This window comes from Budorcas taxicolor, chromosome 2 (genome assembly GCF_023091745.1).
Source record: "Budorcas taxicolor isolate Tak-1 chromosome 2, Takin1.1, whole genome shotgun sequence".
Taxonomy (NCBI): domain Eukaryota; kingdom Metazoa; phylum Chordata; class Mammalia; order Artiodactyla; family Bovidae; genus Budorcas; species Budorcas taxicolor.
In genome coordinates, this window is record NC_068911.1 from 135,125,799 (window position 1) to 135,141,271 (window position 15,473).

The window sequence follows — 15,473 nt, forward strand, 5'->3', positions numbered from 1 at the left end:
GTTTCTAGGCTTGAAGGACTAGCTGAAGTCCCGTTTTCATTGCACCACCTCACCTGACCGTCAAAGCCCACGCTGACTGCTACTGTCTTAGGTTCTACTAATTCTTACTACCTGGGTCTCTCGCCAGGCATTCCCTCACTTTTTTATCTTTTTTACTCTTTTTCTTCATTCTCCTCTGAGATTTAAAATTCCTGTAGATATATCCCCCACATCTACTTCTGAATACACCAGAGAACACCATAGGTACTCCCAGAACACTATCCATAAATATTGATTAAAACCATGAATAGCAAAGATTTTACCTGTTCCCCAATATATATTTTTCCATTATTCCTATTATTTTTAGAATCTCCTACCATGAAGTTGGCTTCCCTGGTGGCTCAGATAGTAAAACATCTGCCTGCAATGTAGGAGACCCAGGTTCAATCCCTGGGTTGGGAAGATCCCCTGGAGAAGGAAATGGCAACCCACTCCAACACCCTTGAGCCTGGAAAACTCCATAGACAGAGGAGCCTGGTAGAGTTGGGCACGACTGAGTGAATTCACTTCACTTTCACCATGAAGTTTAATTGAACACATGGCTGCCTAGTTAGAAATTATATTTCCCAGCCTCCTTTGCAGCCAGGTATGACAGGTGTGGCGATGAAATGTGAACAGAAGTAATGCGTACAATTCTGGGTCATCTCCTTAAAAAGAAACCACTGCCCTCCTCCTTCTCTTCCTCCTCTTCTTCCTCTTCTTTCCCCTTGGACTTGGTTGTAGTGGTGAAGGAACTTCAAACACGTGGAAAAGGGCAGTGCTCTAGGGGATGATGAAGCCAAAAGATAGAAGGAACCACGATGCCCGGATAACTTTGTGGAACAGTGCCACCCCAGTCTACCCACCTCCCTCAGGACTCTTACCTGAAAAAAAAAAAATGTTTATCTTGTTGAACCTCTTTGTTACAGCAGCTTATGTGTGTGCTCAGTCATGTCCTAATCTTTGCAACCCCATGGACTGTAGCCCTCCAGGCTCATCCATCCATGGAATTTCCCAGGCAAGCATACTGGAGTGGGTTGCCATTTGCTCCTCCCAGGGATCTTCCCAACCAGGGATCGAACCAACGTCTCTTGCATCTCCTGCATTGGCAGGCAGATTCTTTACCACTGTGCCACCTGGGGAGCCTACAGCAGTTCACTACATTCCCTAATATAATGCAACTATAACAATACCTGCCATCCTAGTTTGCTTTGCTTTGTGATAACCAAACCAAATCATACATACAGTACATCTTGTAAAATATTAAGTAAAATTTCAATATAAAATGTTATTGGACCTAAAACAGAAAAGATGCATTACATTGTGCCTGACTCCTCTATCAATGGACAGGATGCCTACCATGTTCAAGGGATGGAAAAGGATGTTAATACCAAGAGCAGACATCCTCAGGCATCTATGTCATCTCATTCCATCATCCCAATAATCCGATGAAGGGAGTATTTTCATTCACATCACAGGTGAGGAAACTGAAAGACAAGGTTAACCCCCTTGTGCACATTAATCACCCCTGGGGAACAGCTCAGCATAATTGTTCCTAGGCCCGTCTGCTCCAGAAACAGTGCTCTTCTCTTCCCACTGCCCAGGGCTCAGCACCAGGCCCTGTGGCTGCTGCCTTCAAAGACCTCACAGCCCACATGAAAACAGATTCACATGCAACTGACTCTCCCACAAGGCAGAATGAAGTGAACATTGTAACAGAGGCCTAAACAACAGAATGCAGGGGCCTTGGTGGAAGGTGTGATGGATTCTAACCTGGGGGATGAGAAAGGATTTTTGCAGAGGAATTCCCATTTGCACTGACCTTTAAGAAACTGGTAGAAGTAGATTAAGAAAGAAGAAAGACATGACCCAGTGAGGGACCAGCATGAACCAAAGAGATAGGAAAGCAGAGTCCATGTGGGAAATGATGAGTGGCCTGTAAGAAGGCTCTGTGGGGCAGGGGTAGGGGGTTCACGCAGGGATATGAGGCTGAAAGGTAGGCCAAGACCAGGCCAGGGAAGGCCTTGTGCACCAGAAAAGAGCTGAAATGCTGCTTTTTAGGCAACAAGAAACTATAGATGCCTGAGGAGGGATGTCAGGAACAGGGGTGCCAGCAGCAGGCAGGAGAAAAAGCCAAGTGCTCAGACGACTACAGAGCCATCCAGACAGCAGCTGCCAGGGGCCTGGATGGCAGGCAATGGGCAGACATAGCAGATGTGGCAAGGCGACGGCCCTCAGGGCCACCAGCCGCATATGGGGAGGGTCACTGGCACATTGAATCTGAGCAGCCAGTGACAAGCCTGTGTGTAGAGTCTCTTCACAAAATTGGCTACAATTCTCATCTCCCAGGTGGCACTAGTGGTAAAATACCTGCCTGCTAATTCAGGAGACTTCAAAGACTTGGATTTGATCCCCAGGTTGGGAAGAGCCCCTGGAGGAGGGCATGGCAACCCACTCCAGTACTCTTGCCTGGAGAATCCCCTTGGACAGAGAAACCTAGTGAGAGACAAGTCCATGGGGTTGTAAAGAGTCAGACACGACTGAAGCGACTTAGCACATCCTCATCTCCAATTATCTACTCAAACTACCATGTTCTGTTTTCACTTTCAGTTAAAAGGATTACTTTGGGCTTGGCGGGGATGCACATGCGTCTTGTGTGCTATAATTAAGGTAAAACAAAAATCAAGACCTTGGAGCCCGAGTCCCCCCACGGGGGCACACACAGGACCACAGTCCTTTCCCGTGTGGCCCTCAGTTCCCACAGCTTCCTTGATTTAAAGTCAAACTCCCACCAACACACATAAAAAATAAATTCCACAGTAAAAATAAACTGCCTCTCCACTTGTCATGCACCGTGGCTGTTTTGAGGCGTGTGTGCTCTTGGGGAACTGGTTGAGCATCCCTACAGAAGACTGTGGTAAATAACGAGTTCTAAGGAAAGCCCTGATCGCAGATTCTCTGGAGCTGTGAGTGAGGAAGGGGCAAGCCGTGATGGAGAGTGTTTGTATAACCCTCCTGCACCCTCTCACCCTGACACACATTGAGCTTTCTCTTTCATGATTGTTTTAGCCTCTTTTTCCCTTCCAACCACCGACCACTCAATTCTTTGAGGGAAAATTAACATTCATTATGCAATTTATCTCTCTCCTTTTAATCCAGCGTGCCTGTCTCCAAGGTCCCTACTCAATAATTAATGTTTGTTCTCATTTCCCATTCTCTAGAGCATATATTCTTGAACTGTAGGGTCAACAATTAACACTAATTATGGCTTTTTCTCTCTCCAGTGTTGCCTCTCAGAATCCCAAGTTGCCCTGCTCAGCCTAGGATATGTGCGTGCTTGTGGCTGCGTGCATGCAATGACGGGGTGGGAAAGCGCCAAGGAGCAGGCTTTTCCAAGCCCCACCATGGTTTAGCAAATCAGCAAAACCAAACATTCTCTTCTGGCAGTGTCTCTGGTATATGTATTATCAGTAATGAGATGATGAAGCATATAAATACAAATATGTATAGGGAAATGAGTGGGGGCGGGGGAGTTAGATAGGTCTCAAAATCTCTTTCAGATGTGTTTGATTCTCTATGACCTTCTTCCTCCCTATTTCTGTCCTTCTGTTATCTCACACCTTTGTCTCTCTGACAAACAGACACACACACACTTCTCATTAAAAGACCTGTTTCTGATCCACTCAGCTGATCTCCTTGCTATCCGTTACCTCTCCCCTAACTGCCTTTCTCTGGCCTGTTATCCTAACCCTCTTCAGCCATTATTTTAACTAGTTTTCATTTTGACTGACAAGGGCAGCTAGGAGAATATTTCTCATCCAGAGTGACTCTGAAGAGATTGCAAAAAAAAAAAATTCATCAGGGCTGTACAAAAGCCTGTCTGTCTTTCTGGCTGGGATCAGATGGGCTAGAAGCCCTCCTGTCTCCCTGGTCCAACCCTTGAATTTGGCTACAGCTGGAGGCGGGGGCTCCTCACGCCTGTCTGTCATCCCCCCATCGCTGTCCGCACTGGGGCCCCTACGGCACATCTGCTGTTCAGATCTGGGCATCTCCTCACAGCGGGTGTCAGGAGTTAACTGTTTCATGTTCTTGTTCTGTCCCAGGTTCGCCTCTCCGAATTTACACGTCACAGTACCTACAGCGTTTCACCCCCAACACCTCAAATAAAAATATTATTATTTCTTCCATGCTTTTTAAATCCTAGATCAGCCTTCCCTCAGTGATGGCATCTAAGGGTTTTCAAAACTATTTAATTCATTAGGAGACCTAGACATCAAGCCATCCCACTGTATTTTCCCCTGTCTTGGGGTAAGGAAAATAGCTTTTTTGCAAGATTTTTTTCATAGACTTGGGTAAAACCCTTATTGTTTTTCAGCCTATGAATCTGTCAGTTCAAATGCCAGCCACGGAGAGGAGGAATCTAGTATTCAACATCTACTAAAAGGTAAGATTTTCCCCTAAAGAGTCACTTCTACTTCTCCTCTGTTATTGCACTCATATACATTTTATTTCATACCCAGACCTCCAGAAGCACACAGTTTCTCCTCAAATATAGCAGTAAGTAGGAAATAATATTCCTTTCATAGAAAGTCTGAGAAATACAGCATCCTCTAGAGTTACTCATGGGCAGTCTTGGTGCTGTGGTCTGAGTGTAAATATTAGGGGAGAAGAAAAGTCAGACCAAATGCCTGTGCTGAGCTGGCTCCCAAAGGAGAATTTGCACACATGTCCTGTAGGTTTCGCAGACCAAACGCTGCACAGTTCACGTTATAACGAGGTGAGTATTGCCTCCCAGGGTTGGGCACGGTTCAAATTTCACATCCGCAAACTAAAAAACTATCCGGAAAAGGTTCTTGGGCTTGTGTTCTAAATGCAGGAGTGAGGTCAGGTCTGCCTCTTCCATGCTTCCTTTTCCATTTCGTTTCCCCCATGGAGAAATAAGCAAAAACTGGGGGTGTAGGTCTGACTTTGAAGCTCATCTTCCAGCTGCTGCGACTGCTGCTTCTGCTTCAAACCAGGGGGAAGGATGATTATGTAAAGATTTTTCTCTCACTCCTAAAAATAGTCTTTGATTAATAGAGAAATGTGTGTGGTCTGCCTCACTGCTTATTTTGGGACAGGCAGGGATGAATCCTGCATGAGAGACCTGCTATAGCAACAGGAAGCGAGGCCACAGACAGAGGGCTGGAGCCAGATGGGTGGAGGGCACTGGTTTTGCTAGAGACGGCAAAATTCGAAGGAGAAAAGCACTGTCACATGATTGCCAATGTCAAAATAAGTAAGCAGAGGAACACCAGAGAGCCCGGCATTAGTCCTCTCGCCATTCTCCTTGGGGGGACATCCTGATCATGGTGGGAAGAGTGCCAGGGCCAGTTCTGTTCATTCTCACTTGTTGGGCTGGAATTGGGCAAAGCAGCTCTTCATAGGAGCCCTCCCGGGCAAGATGAGGACGATGAAGATGATAACTACCATGGCTGTCTATCTTCCACACGCCGAACACTGTGATGAATGTTTCACATTCATTAGACCACTTCATCCTCAGAGCAATGATAAGAGGAAAATTCTAAGATTGTCCTCGCTTTTCATCTAAGACGAGGTGGCTCAGAGAGGTGAGGTGACTAGCCCAAGGTCATACACCTAACTGGTGAAGCTGGGATCTGAACCATAGGAACCTGTATTTTTAAGACTATGCATGGTTAGTGGTGACGTCAATCTAAATAGGCATGTTTCCCAGACTTACAGGTACAGAGAACAGACTTGTGCTTGCCAAGGGGGAGCAGGGGTGGGGAAGAAGGATTGGGAGTTTGGGATCAGCAGAGGGAAGCTATTGTATAGAGAGTGAAAAACCACAAGGTCCTACTGTATAGCACAGGGAACTATATTCAATATTCTGTGAGAAACCGCAATACAAAAGAATATTGTGTATGTATATATATATAAACACACATATATAATCACTTTATTGTAAGGTAGAAATTAACACAACATTGTAAATCAACTATACTTAAATAAAATGTAAAATAGAATAGACAGGTATGTTTCCACCTAACATACAAGAGTTTAGGAAGTTCCTGACTTAATAATGACTCACACTAATAAATGATTTCTGTTGCACATCCTTTTCACCTTTCAATGACCGTTACTCAGCATCAGACACTTCTTTGTGGATAACACCAAAAATGATTTACAACTTTTAGAGATATGGAAAGAAGTTGAAACAAAGTCAGAATAGTTTGGGAGAACCAAACTCCCAAGATAGATTATCAAGCCAGATAAGCCTGTTTACAGGGTAGCTCTCCAGATCAAAAATATTCTTCCTAATAAGGCTGAAAATGGTACAGTTTCACTTCATACTACTGTTAAAATCTCACTAATAATAGATTCACTTCGAATTCTGAAGTGGTCTCTTAAAAGGTTGATACTTCTGAGAAGCTAACAGTCATTCACACTTAAGTAAAAATGTGTTTAATCAGGTAACTCTCCTCTCACAACCTGGTAAGAACAGCTGCCCTGAGGGACTAAAAATTCTGATGGGATGGAAACAAGGTTGGAGAATTTGGGAATAAGTGGAGCTTTAAGAGTTGAAACATTCCTGGTAGTTGTGGTACATTGGAGGGCTTGGATGAATAGGAAAATATTAGCTAAATTGAAGAAGAGATTCAAAAAGAAAAGTAAAGGAAGGGAAACGGTAAAGTGCCAAAGACAAACCTGAGCTACTTCAGAACAGCCCCATGGCAAGCTTTGTATCCAGGGGAAGGAAAGAAAACTTTTAATTCCTTCTCTTCTCTATTCTTAGTAACTGAAAGACCTTAGGCTAATGCAAATCTCTTTCTCATTTCCAAGCTTTTGAACACACCGTTCACTTTGCCTGGAGCATAATTCCTCATCTCCTTCTGTCCCCTGACATTTGTTTAATTGTGGCAAAATACACATGAAATAAAATTTGCCATCTTAACAATTTTTAAGTGTACAGTTCAGTAGTGTTCAGTAGATTCACATTGTTGTGTAACCAGTCTCCAGAACTCTTTTTATCTTGCAAAACTGAAAGTCTCTCCCCATTAAATGACAACTCCCATTCCAATGGGCCTACCCATAGAAGCACAGAGTACCTGCTTTGGGGCTTAGAATAGAGGAAACTTATTTGTTCCCTCGATTTGCTCAAAGACCTTAACAAAAATTTCTTACATCTCTTTAAGCCTAACACTGCCCATTTGTTTTTAAGGAAATGGATGTAACACTACTCTGAAAATACCGGATACCCGCTGGGATTGAGTTTAAAGAGCAATTTAAAACATCTATTCATTGGAATCTATAGAGCTTTAACAACTTTTTGTTTTCTTGGCCATTTGGTTTTAAGGAATAGTTTTTATGATAATTGTTCCACATATAGATGTAATTTTGATGTGTTTGTGGGAGAAGGTAAGCTCCATGTCCTTCTTTTCTGCCATCTAGATCTCCACCCCAAGGAATATTTTCAGATAAAAATGATAAGATTTTTAAAAATTATATAGATGACAGACTTTAGGTATTTGTGTACTTGAAGGACAGTTTTGACTATTTGCAAATGACTTCAGAAGTCAGGGACACATACAATCTATCATTTTACAGAGATAAGAAGTCAAATAATAGATATGGCCAGGCTAGGAGACAGAAGCTAGTGAGTACGCTAAAGCAGTCTGAGCCTTGTGGTCTATATTCATTGTAACATCTGCAGGAGCTCTTGGAAAGTTAATTCTTTTTTTTTAAGAACATTGTTTGCTTGTTTGGGGCTGTATTGGGTCTTCGTTGCTGTCCACAGGCTTTCTCTAGTTGCGATGAGCTGGGGTTACTCTTCACTGTGGTACACAGGCTTCTCACTGAGTGGCTTCTTTTGTTGCCAAGCACATCTTCTAGGCTTCAGTAGTTGTAGCACGTAGGCTTTAGTTGGGGTTCTCAGGCTCTAGAGCACAGGCTCAGTAATTATGGCACATGGGCTTAGTTGCTCCAGGGCATATGAAATCTTCTGAGACAAAAAATCGAACCTGTGTGCCCTACATTGGCAGGTGAATTCTTATCCACTATACCACCAGGAAGTAAGTTCTTGAATTTTTTTAACGGCCCTAAAAAGTATACCAACTGCTGTGACTGATAATGGGATTAAGAGAAAGTGAAGTGGTCTAACAATTTGATGATTCTCTGCCAAATAATAGTTTTATAAATCATTCAAATCCTGTATATCTATCAACTCATTAAGAGTCTGAAGAGCTCCCCCTCTTTCTTCATTTTTAGTTTAGTTTTACTGGGGATGTGATACACACTAGGAGCATTCACAAATCTAAGGATTCTTGGAATGCTCAGGAAGTGTCCTTTCTATAGGAGCAGGATCCACTGTCCATTAAGTGTATGACATGCATGAGGGATCAGGGGCTTGCTCAAGCAGTGAAGTCATGCTTAGCACAATGCACTTTAAGGCTGGTATGGATTTCAAGATGTCTGTGTGTGTGTGTGTGTGTGTGTGTGTGTGTGTGTATCAGCTATAATAAAGTTAAGAATATTAAGTTTTGTCCTGTCAGAGTGATAAAAAATGATAACTTTTATTAACTAGTAATCCATAAATACTGTTTTCTGTTTCATCACTCTCCAGACATTTGTGTTACCATCTCATTAAAAAGATGATAAAGAAGCATGAGGTTTTCTTAAGGATTTTTTTCCTCCTGGTTTCTCTCTTGCTTCTTTCACACATCTCCCTATGGCCTGAGGATTTACATTTGCGGTCATCTTCATTCCTAGAAATCCCTCATTTGAAAATTAATGAAGACACCAGCATCAGAATATGTCCAATGGAAAGAATTAGTGCATCTGTTTTACAGGACACATAAAGATTGCTCATTCATTCATCCAACAAACACTAATAGACCCGCTAGTAATGCCAAATAGTGTGCTGGGCATAAGAGTTGAGAGATAAAGTCCATGCCTTAAAGTCATCCAGACTAGTGGAGTGTGCTGAGAGCACATGAGGGAGTACATGCTAACTCCATCTGGGGGTTAAGAAGGCTGAGTTTCTAAGGCTATAGATAGGAACTAGCCATATCAAAGATGAAAGAATGCTCCAGGAAAAGGGACCATAAGGTGAGAAGGCATGGTGGCATGGGAGAAATGTAAGTAGCTTGCAGTGCCTGGACCTCAGGGTACATTTAAGAGAGGAAGTGGCGAGAACTGCAGCTGGTGGGGTAGACAGGAGCAGATCAGGAAGGCTCATAGGCAGCAACTAAGAAATTTATCCTAAAGGCTGTGAGATCCTGTTTACACACAAGGTGACATAACCAGGTTTTTATTTTAGAGAAATGACTCTCCCAACTATGTAGACAATGGATTGAGCAGGGTAAGACCAGAGATCTACACTTGCTTGAGAGCAAGTGTCCAAGGACAGTATTTTCCACAGAATATTGAACCGAACTGATTGGCCGCTCTGTATGTAGCTCCACCTTCAGCCTCTTCTCTGAATTCCCTTCTTCCATGCCATCTTCTACCACAAGTATCCTTATTAGTCATATGATGTATGTCAATTGGAGGATTTCTAGTGCAGTTGATATTTTATTGCTACACAACTTGAATTTCAATTTGCCTTCCATCTGGGGCTTGGTAAACTGCCATGCACCTTCGGACCTCTCCATAAAAAGTAATTTATGAACTTTTGAGAGAAGTTGGTATTCCCAAAGCTAGACTCTTGAGACTGAGTTAGCCTTGGTCTAAGAAGATATAAGTAAGTAAAAGAAGTTATTTCAAATTGGAAGAAAAATAATGTCCTTGCATTTAACTAGACATTTCCATATTTAAACCCAGACTGAGTCATATCTTCTAGATCTGTCTACTTGGCTCCTTTAATAGAGCTCCCTGGGGTATGTCTTTAGGCTGGAGACTTTCACAGGTCTTAAACAACTGTTTGATATACCCATCTCATCCTCCTCCTCATCCAGGAAGATTTAAAGTGAAAATGTGTAGCGTAAACAAGACCTTAAATCTTGTTCCAAGAATTTGATAATGACAATACCAAAAGGCCATCTTGGGTCTTGATCTCCTGCATTAAACAAACAGGTTCAAGATTTATTATAACACAACAAAAGCTCTACAGGTCATAGGCATCTTGAGTCATATCATATAAAATAAAGTATTTTTAGATACTATTCTTAAGGAAAGGTCAGCAGGGCTATGTAAAGGGGCCAGTATTATCCTTCCTTTTATGGTTTCGTTTCTACTGGAAAGAATTTTTTTTAACAATCTGGAATTTGCCTTTGCATTTTCCATTTTTGACCAAAAACACAAAACCATGAAGGTATGAAGGCTGACTTTTAAGCCTCCTCCCACTGGTTTCTGCTGCAAGTCCACATGCAAAGCTGTGGGAAGGCAAAAGTACTTTCTGAGATCTGTTTGGCATTGGATACATCCCCTCAACGACAAACCACTGCAAGTTATGGGGGCAGTTCCATGAGTGAACATTAGCGGTCAAAGGGTACTCACGCCTCAGGAACAGCATGGTGGAAAAAGACGCTATGCATAATTTAAAAGGCTCCAGCCAGCACTTTTGATAGCTCCTGCCCTTGTACCCACCAAGCGTTTGACCCCTTTGGAGCCTGCAGGTCTGACATTCTCTCACAAGAACTGACACACAACTGGGAAGGAATCAGGTGGCCACTCTGCCTGATAAGGTGACTTTCAGTCTCTTGATATCAGATGAGCATCCTATACCAAGAGAAATAAGTATTCTGAAACAATCAGAATAAATAGAGCCATGTTTCATTTTTATTTAAAACAATAAACAACAACTTGGGAATTAAACGTGGCCAACATAGGTTGAGAAGGCAGTGGCAACCCACTCCAGTACTCTTGCCTGGAAAATCCCAAGGACGGAGGACCCTGGTGGGCTGCTGTCTATGGGGTCACACAGAGTCAGACACGACTGAAGCAACTTAGCAGCAGCAACATAGATTGAACAGCAACAACAATAACTATGTTGAAATTGAAGGAAATTTTTAATATATTTTTATTTGTAATTGAAGGATACTTGCTTTACAATATGGTGTTGGTTTCTGCCATACATCAACATGAATCAGGCATAGGTATACACATGTCCAGGGCTTCCCAGTAAAGAACCCACCTGCCAATACAGTAGACATAAGAGATGTGAGTTGGATCCCTGGGTTGGGAGGATCCCCTGGAGGAGGGCATGGCAACCCACTCCAGTATGCTTTCATAGACCATCCCCACAGAGAAGCCTGGCAGGCTATCGTTGATAAGGTTGCAAAGAGTCGGACATAGCTGAGCAACTAACACTTTCACTCACTTTCATCTGTTTTACCTATGGTAGCGTACAGTATATATTTCCATTCTACTCTCGAAATTGCAGGAAATTTTAAGCCACCTATACTGCATGCTAGTATCAGATGCTCTTTGCTGCTTTTCAAGTTTTGAGTGCTTGCTGAAGGATCCCATGATTTGAAGAAAGCAGAGGAGGTTTAGCATGAGACCCCACCTAGTAAGGGTCATCTCTGAAATTGCCTGATTATCTGGCAGGAATGCTATCTCCTTGCTAAAAGCCTGCCGCTAGATTAATGCTAGCGTTTGAAAATCTACTTGGGCCCAATGGTGGGCAGCAGGGGAAGGAATGTGTTTTTTGTTTCTCTCTTTAGTGGCAGAAATGGTCACCACAAAAAGACTCTGGGCTCCCAGTTTCAGGCAGGTCTGGAAGTTGTGTAGTCTGTGGTCTGTGAATGTACACACCAGCTCAGGAATAATGGGATAGAACTGTGCCTGTATTCACAGCCAGTTGCCTGCGATGGTTGATGGGTTAGTCAGTTTCTTCAGCTTGATAAGATCCCGCAGATCCCGCCACATGGTTCAGAGAGGAAGTGTTACCACCCCCATTGCTCTATCTCCCAGGAATGCAATTTGAGTTGTGTCTCCTCGACAGCTTGGACCTCAGTAAATTACCAGGGTCTTGACCCAAGAGATGGAGAAGTCTTAAGCAATTTTTCAGTCTCCTATCTAAAAACGTGTTTACATTTCTTGAACTCTGGCTGACTGATTCATTCTCCTGGTGTTGCAAGAACTTTCCTTATGCATTAGAATTTATAAGTTTCTTTTCTAAGAGACTCATGGTTCCTTCCAAGCCACGGTCAAGTGAACCTCATCGCAACGCAATTTTGTTGGGCTGGATTTGTCCAGAGGATGGATCAGGGCCAAACAGCTGTGATGTGGCAAGATCAAGTGAGGCTAACAGGAGGAGGCGTGAGGTGGAGGGGAAAAGTAGGAGATACTAAGTCAGGAGGTCTGGGTTCAAGTTCTGGTCCTGCACTCTTTCAAGGTATGGCCTTGAGCCAATCGCATGAAATCACTCTCTGGGCCTCAGTTTCCCTAGTTATCTCAAATAACAAATGTTTTCAATCTGTGCAGAAGCCATTTTCCAGCAAGATAGAACAGCTGAGAAACAACAGAAAAGGGAAACGGAAAGTCAGCCCACAAAGAAAGAGTAGAGGCTTCAGGTCAAAGAAGCAAAGATGCAGAATTGCATATGGCCAGACTCGTCACAGAACTACTTAGGACTAGCAAGTATGTAAAGAACCTTGTGCTGGACACTAGTCCAGTACCAGAGACTAAAATCCTTTTCAGAGGAGCCATGCACTTAGCTGAATCTGTTCCTCAAATAAACATTCCTTTACAGACATGAAATTTACTTTCTTAGGGGAAAAAAAGAAAAACAAAATAAATCCTATCCTCTAGCAGCATGAAGTTTGAGTCTGGCAGTCTTGGACTCAAATCCTTGCTCAAAACCTCACTAGTTGCACACCCTTGGGTGGATTACTTTATCTTTTGAGCCTCAGCTTCCACACCTACAGAGAGTATGACAGCACAACCATGGAGGAGAGTCGTGAAGGTTACACGCCAGCTCCATGTGGTTGTCCGTATGTGCCTGCTTCTGGGTGAGCGGCAAGATTTCTGTTTGTCCCTTCCCACCAGCCCCGTTTTGACCTTTGCCTTTGTTTGCTTGTGTTTCCACCTCTCCTATTGCCCCTCCACATAATGAGGAAAAGGGAAGGCTCTGATCTCTCTATCTGGAAGGTTGCAGAAGCATTTTCCTACTTCAGTGAAGTAGGATCATATAAAATTTATATTCAACAGTATCAGCAGATTTTTTCCATCAATATTTCCTTTTTAATTTCAGCTTTATCTGAATTTTAGTAGCACAAAGAATTTACTTTTGTTCTTTTAAAGAGCAACCAAAACAAGAAAAATAGAAATTTGAATATAAGGTCTATAACACTTTATTAAATGGAGCGTTTAGACTGTGCCTATAGAGGTTACATGTGTTATTTGGTAAGTAAATACGAATGCCATAAGCATGTGTGTGTTTATAGTCTTACACATATGAACTAGGTGTGTAGGTGTATGGTATATATAAAATTTCATGAGACCTATATCTGACAACCTTGACCCTTTTCCCTCTGATTTTCATCATAGTAAACACTGAGTCCAGAACAGATCTTCATATGAATCTTAATGAGACCTCACCTTTGACTCAAAAGCCAGAGAATCAGGTACAGTATTGATTCTGCATGAGCAAGTGACTGGGAGTCGGGACTTTGAGCTTCTTGTCCCTGCTTGCTGTGTGACCCTGGGTGAGATTCTTCACCTCTCTGGGCCTCATTTGCTTCATCAATTAAATGAGACAAGTAGACTATAAAATCACAGAGGTTCCTTAACTCATAGACTTGGAATGTCTTAACTCAACTTGGACTGTTTTGTCTGGCTCTTCATAAGCGCGAATAGCTGAATAGGCCTTTCCCTGGCTTCTGCAAAGTCAAAAGGGAACAGGAAAACACAGAAAGGCATCCTCCATGGAGGCAGTGGGGACTAAGACTTTGTGCCAATGGGCCTGTTTTTTTCCTACTCTAATTCTCATTCCTGAGAATGAGAAAAAAATTGCAACCAAGGAAAAAATGCAAGGAGACTGTGAAGAAATGAGAAAAATGCTTTATCTGGGTGGATTAAGAATACTTATTAGTGATTCAAGGACATATGTTCACAAATATTTATAAATTGTTTCCTTAAAATTAAAGATTTGAAGCTGGCACTGCCTTGAGATTCACTCTAGAGAGACAACTCAGGGTATTTCCTAGAGCTCTGTGGGTCTCAGCAGATGCAGCACAGCCCAGGGCTCTCCCTGCTGAGTGACAGCAGCTGGGGGGAAGGGGACGGTTGGGGGGGGCGCGGTGCTGGTGGTTGAGAGATGAACCAACATAGCCTCTATTTCTTGCTTATCTCCAACTTCCTGGCTTTCTCCTCTTCCCTCACACTCATTAAAAAACAGTAAAAATAAAAGTAGCTTTGTTTCCCTGTGTTTGCCTAGTTGGTTCTGAGGAAGGACCTGAACTCTCACTGTTAGGACCCCAGGCCTGGGTCAGGCCTCCCCTGAGCTGAAACACAACCGAGTCAACCCTTCCTGCTACTGAGGAGCCACACAACCAACATTTGCATTTTTTTTAATATGCCTGTTTTGAAGATACCCTTTATATGGAATGTGAAAGGTTTTCTTCTTCAAGAGAGGCTGTGACTGAGGAAAATATGCTGTATTTCAATAATTCCACAACTCCAGAGGCCTTGCAAACACCTCATGTACTCCAAATTCACACAGCCCCATCGTTATATTCCAGGAGACCTCATATCACCTGCAATAAGAGTGGCTCAGCTATGTCAAATTAAATCCTAGACTGAATTATTAACCTTGCATCCAGAAAGAGGAACACCAGACCCAGGGTCTTCAACTCTAATCCTGGGTTTCCCCTGTGAGGCTCTGGCAAACCCACTCACTCTGCCCGCATCCCTGCTTTGTGAAAGGACGGGAGTTGTTCCCACCAGAACCTGTTGGTTTGTTCAAGTCGCAGTAGTCTTGCTTCCTTGAGAAGTAGTACCAGAAAGGAAAGCCATCAAGGAAATGTCTAGGCAGTCTCAGTTCAGTTCAGTTCAGTCTCTCAGTCGTGTCCGGTTCTTTGCGACCCCATGAACTGCAGCACGCCAGGCCTCCCTGTCCATCACCATCTCCCGGAGTTCACTCAAACTCACGTCCATCAAGTTGATGATGCCATCCAGCCATCTCATCCTTGGTCGTCCCCTTCTCCTCCTGCCCCCAATCCCTCCCAGCATCAGAGGCTTTTCCAATGAGTCAACTCCTCTTATGAGGTGGCCAAAGTACTGGAGTTTCAGCTTCAGCATCATTCCTTCCAAAGAAATCCCAGGACTGATCTCCTTCAGTATGGACTGGTTGGATCTTCTTGCAGTCCAAGGGACTCCCAAGAGTCTTCTCCAACACCACAGTTCAAAAGCATCAATTCTTCGGTGCTCAGCCTAGGTAGTCTCACCAGCCTCCAAATCCAGAGAAAATGGGGGTAAGGTCTGAGAGGGGGAGGTGCCTTCCATGCCTT

The 15,473-nt window shown here is 43.2% G+C and overlaps 1 protein-coding gene across 1 annotated transcript in view; it reads left to right on the forward strand.

Moving 5' to 3' along the window:
- The window catches only part of KIAA2012 (KIAA2012 ortholog), a 130,777-nt gene that overhangs the window by 43,825 nt on the left and 71,479 nt on the right, over positions 1-15,473 (forward strand). The window contains exons 12-13 of the mRNA XM_052660389.1: positions 4,394-4,462; positions 13,513-13,589. Coding sequence (XP_052516349.1) covers positions 4,394-4,462; positions 13,513-13,589 — 146 coding nt within the window. The remainder of the gene's footprint in view (positions 1-4,393; positions 4,463-13,512; positions 13,590-15,473) is intronic.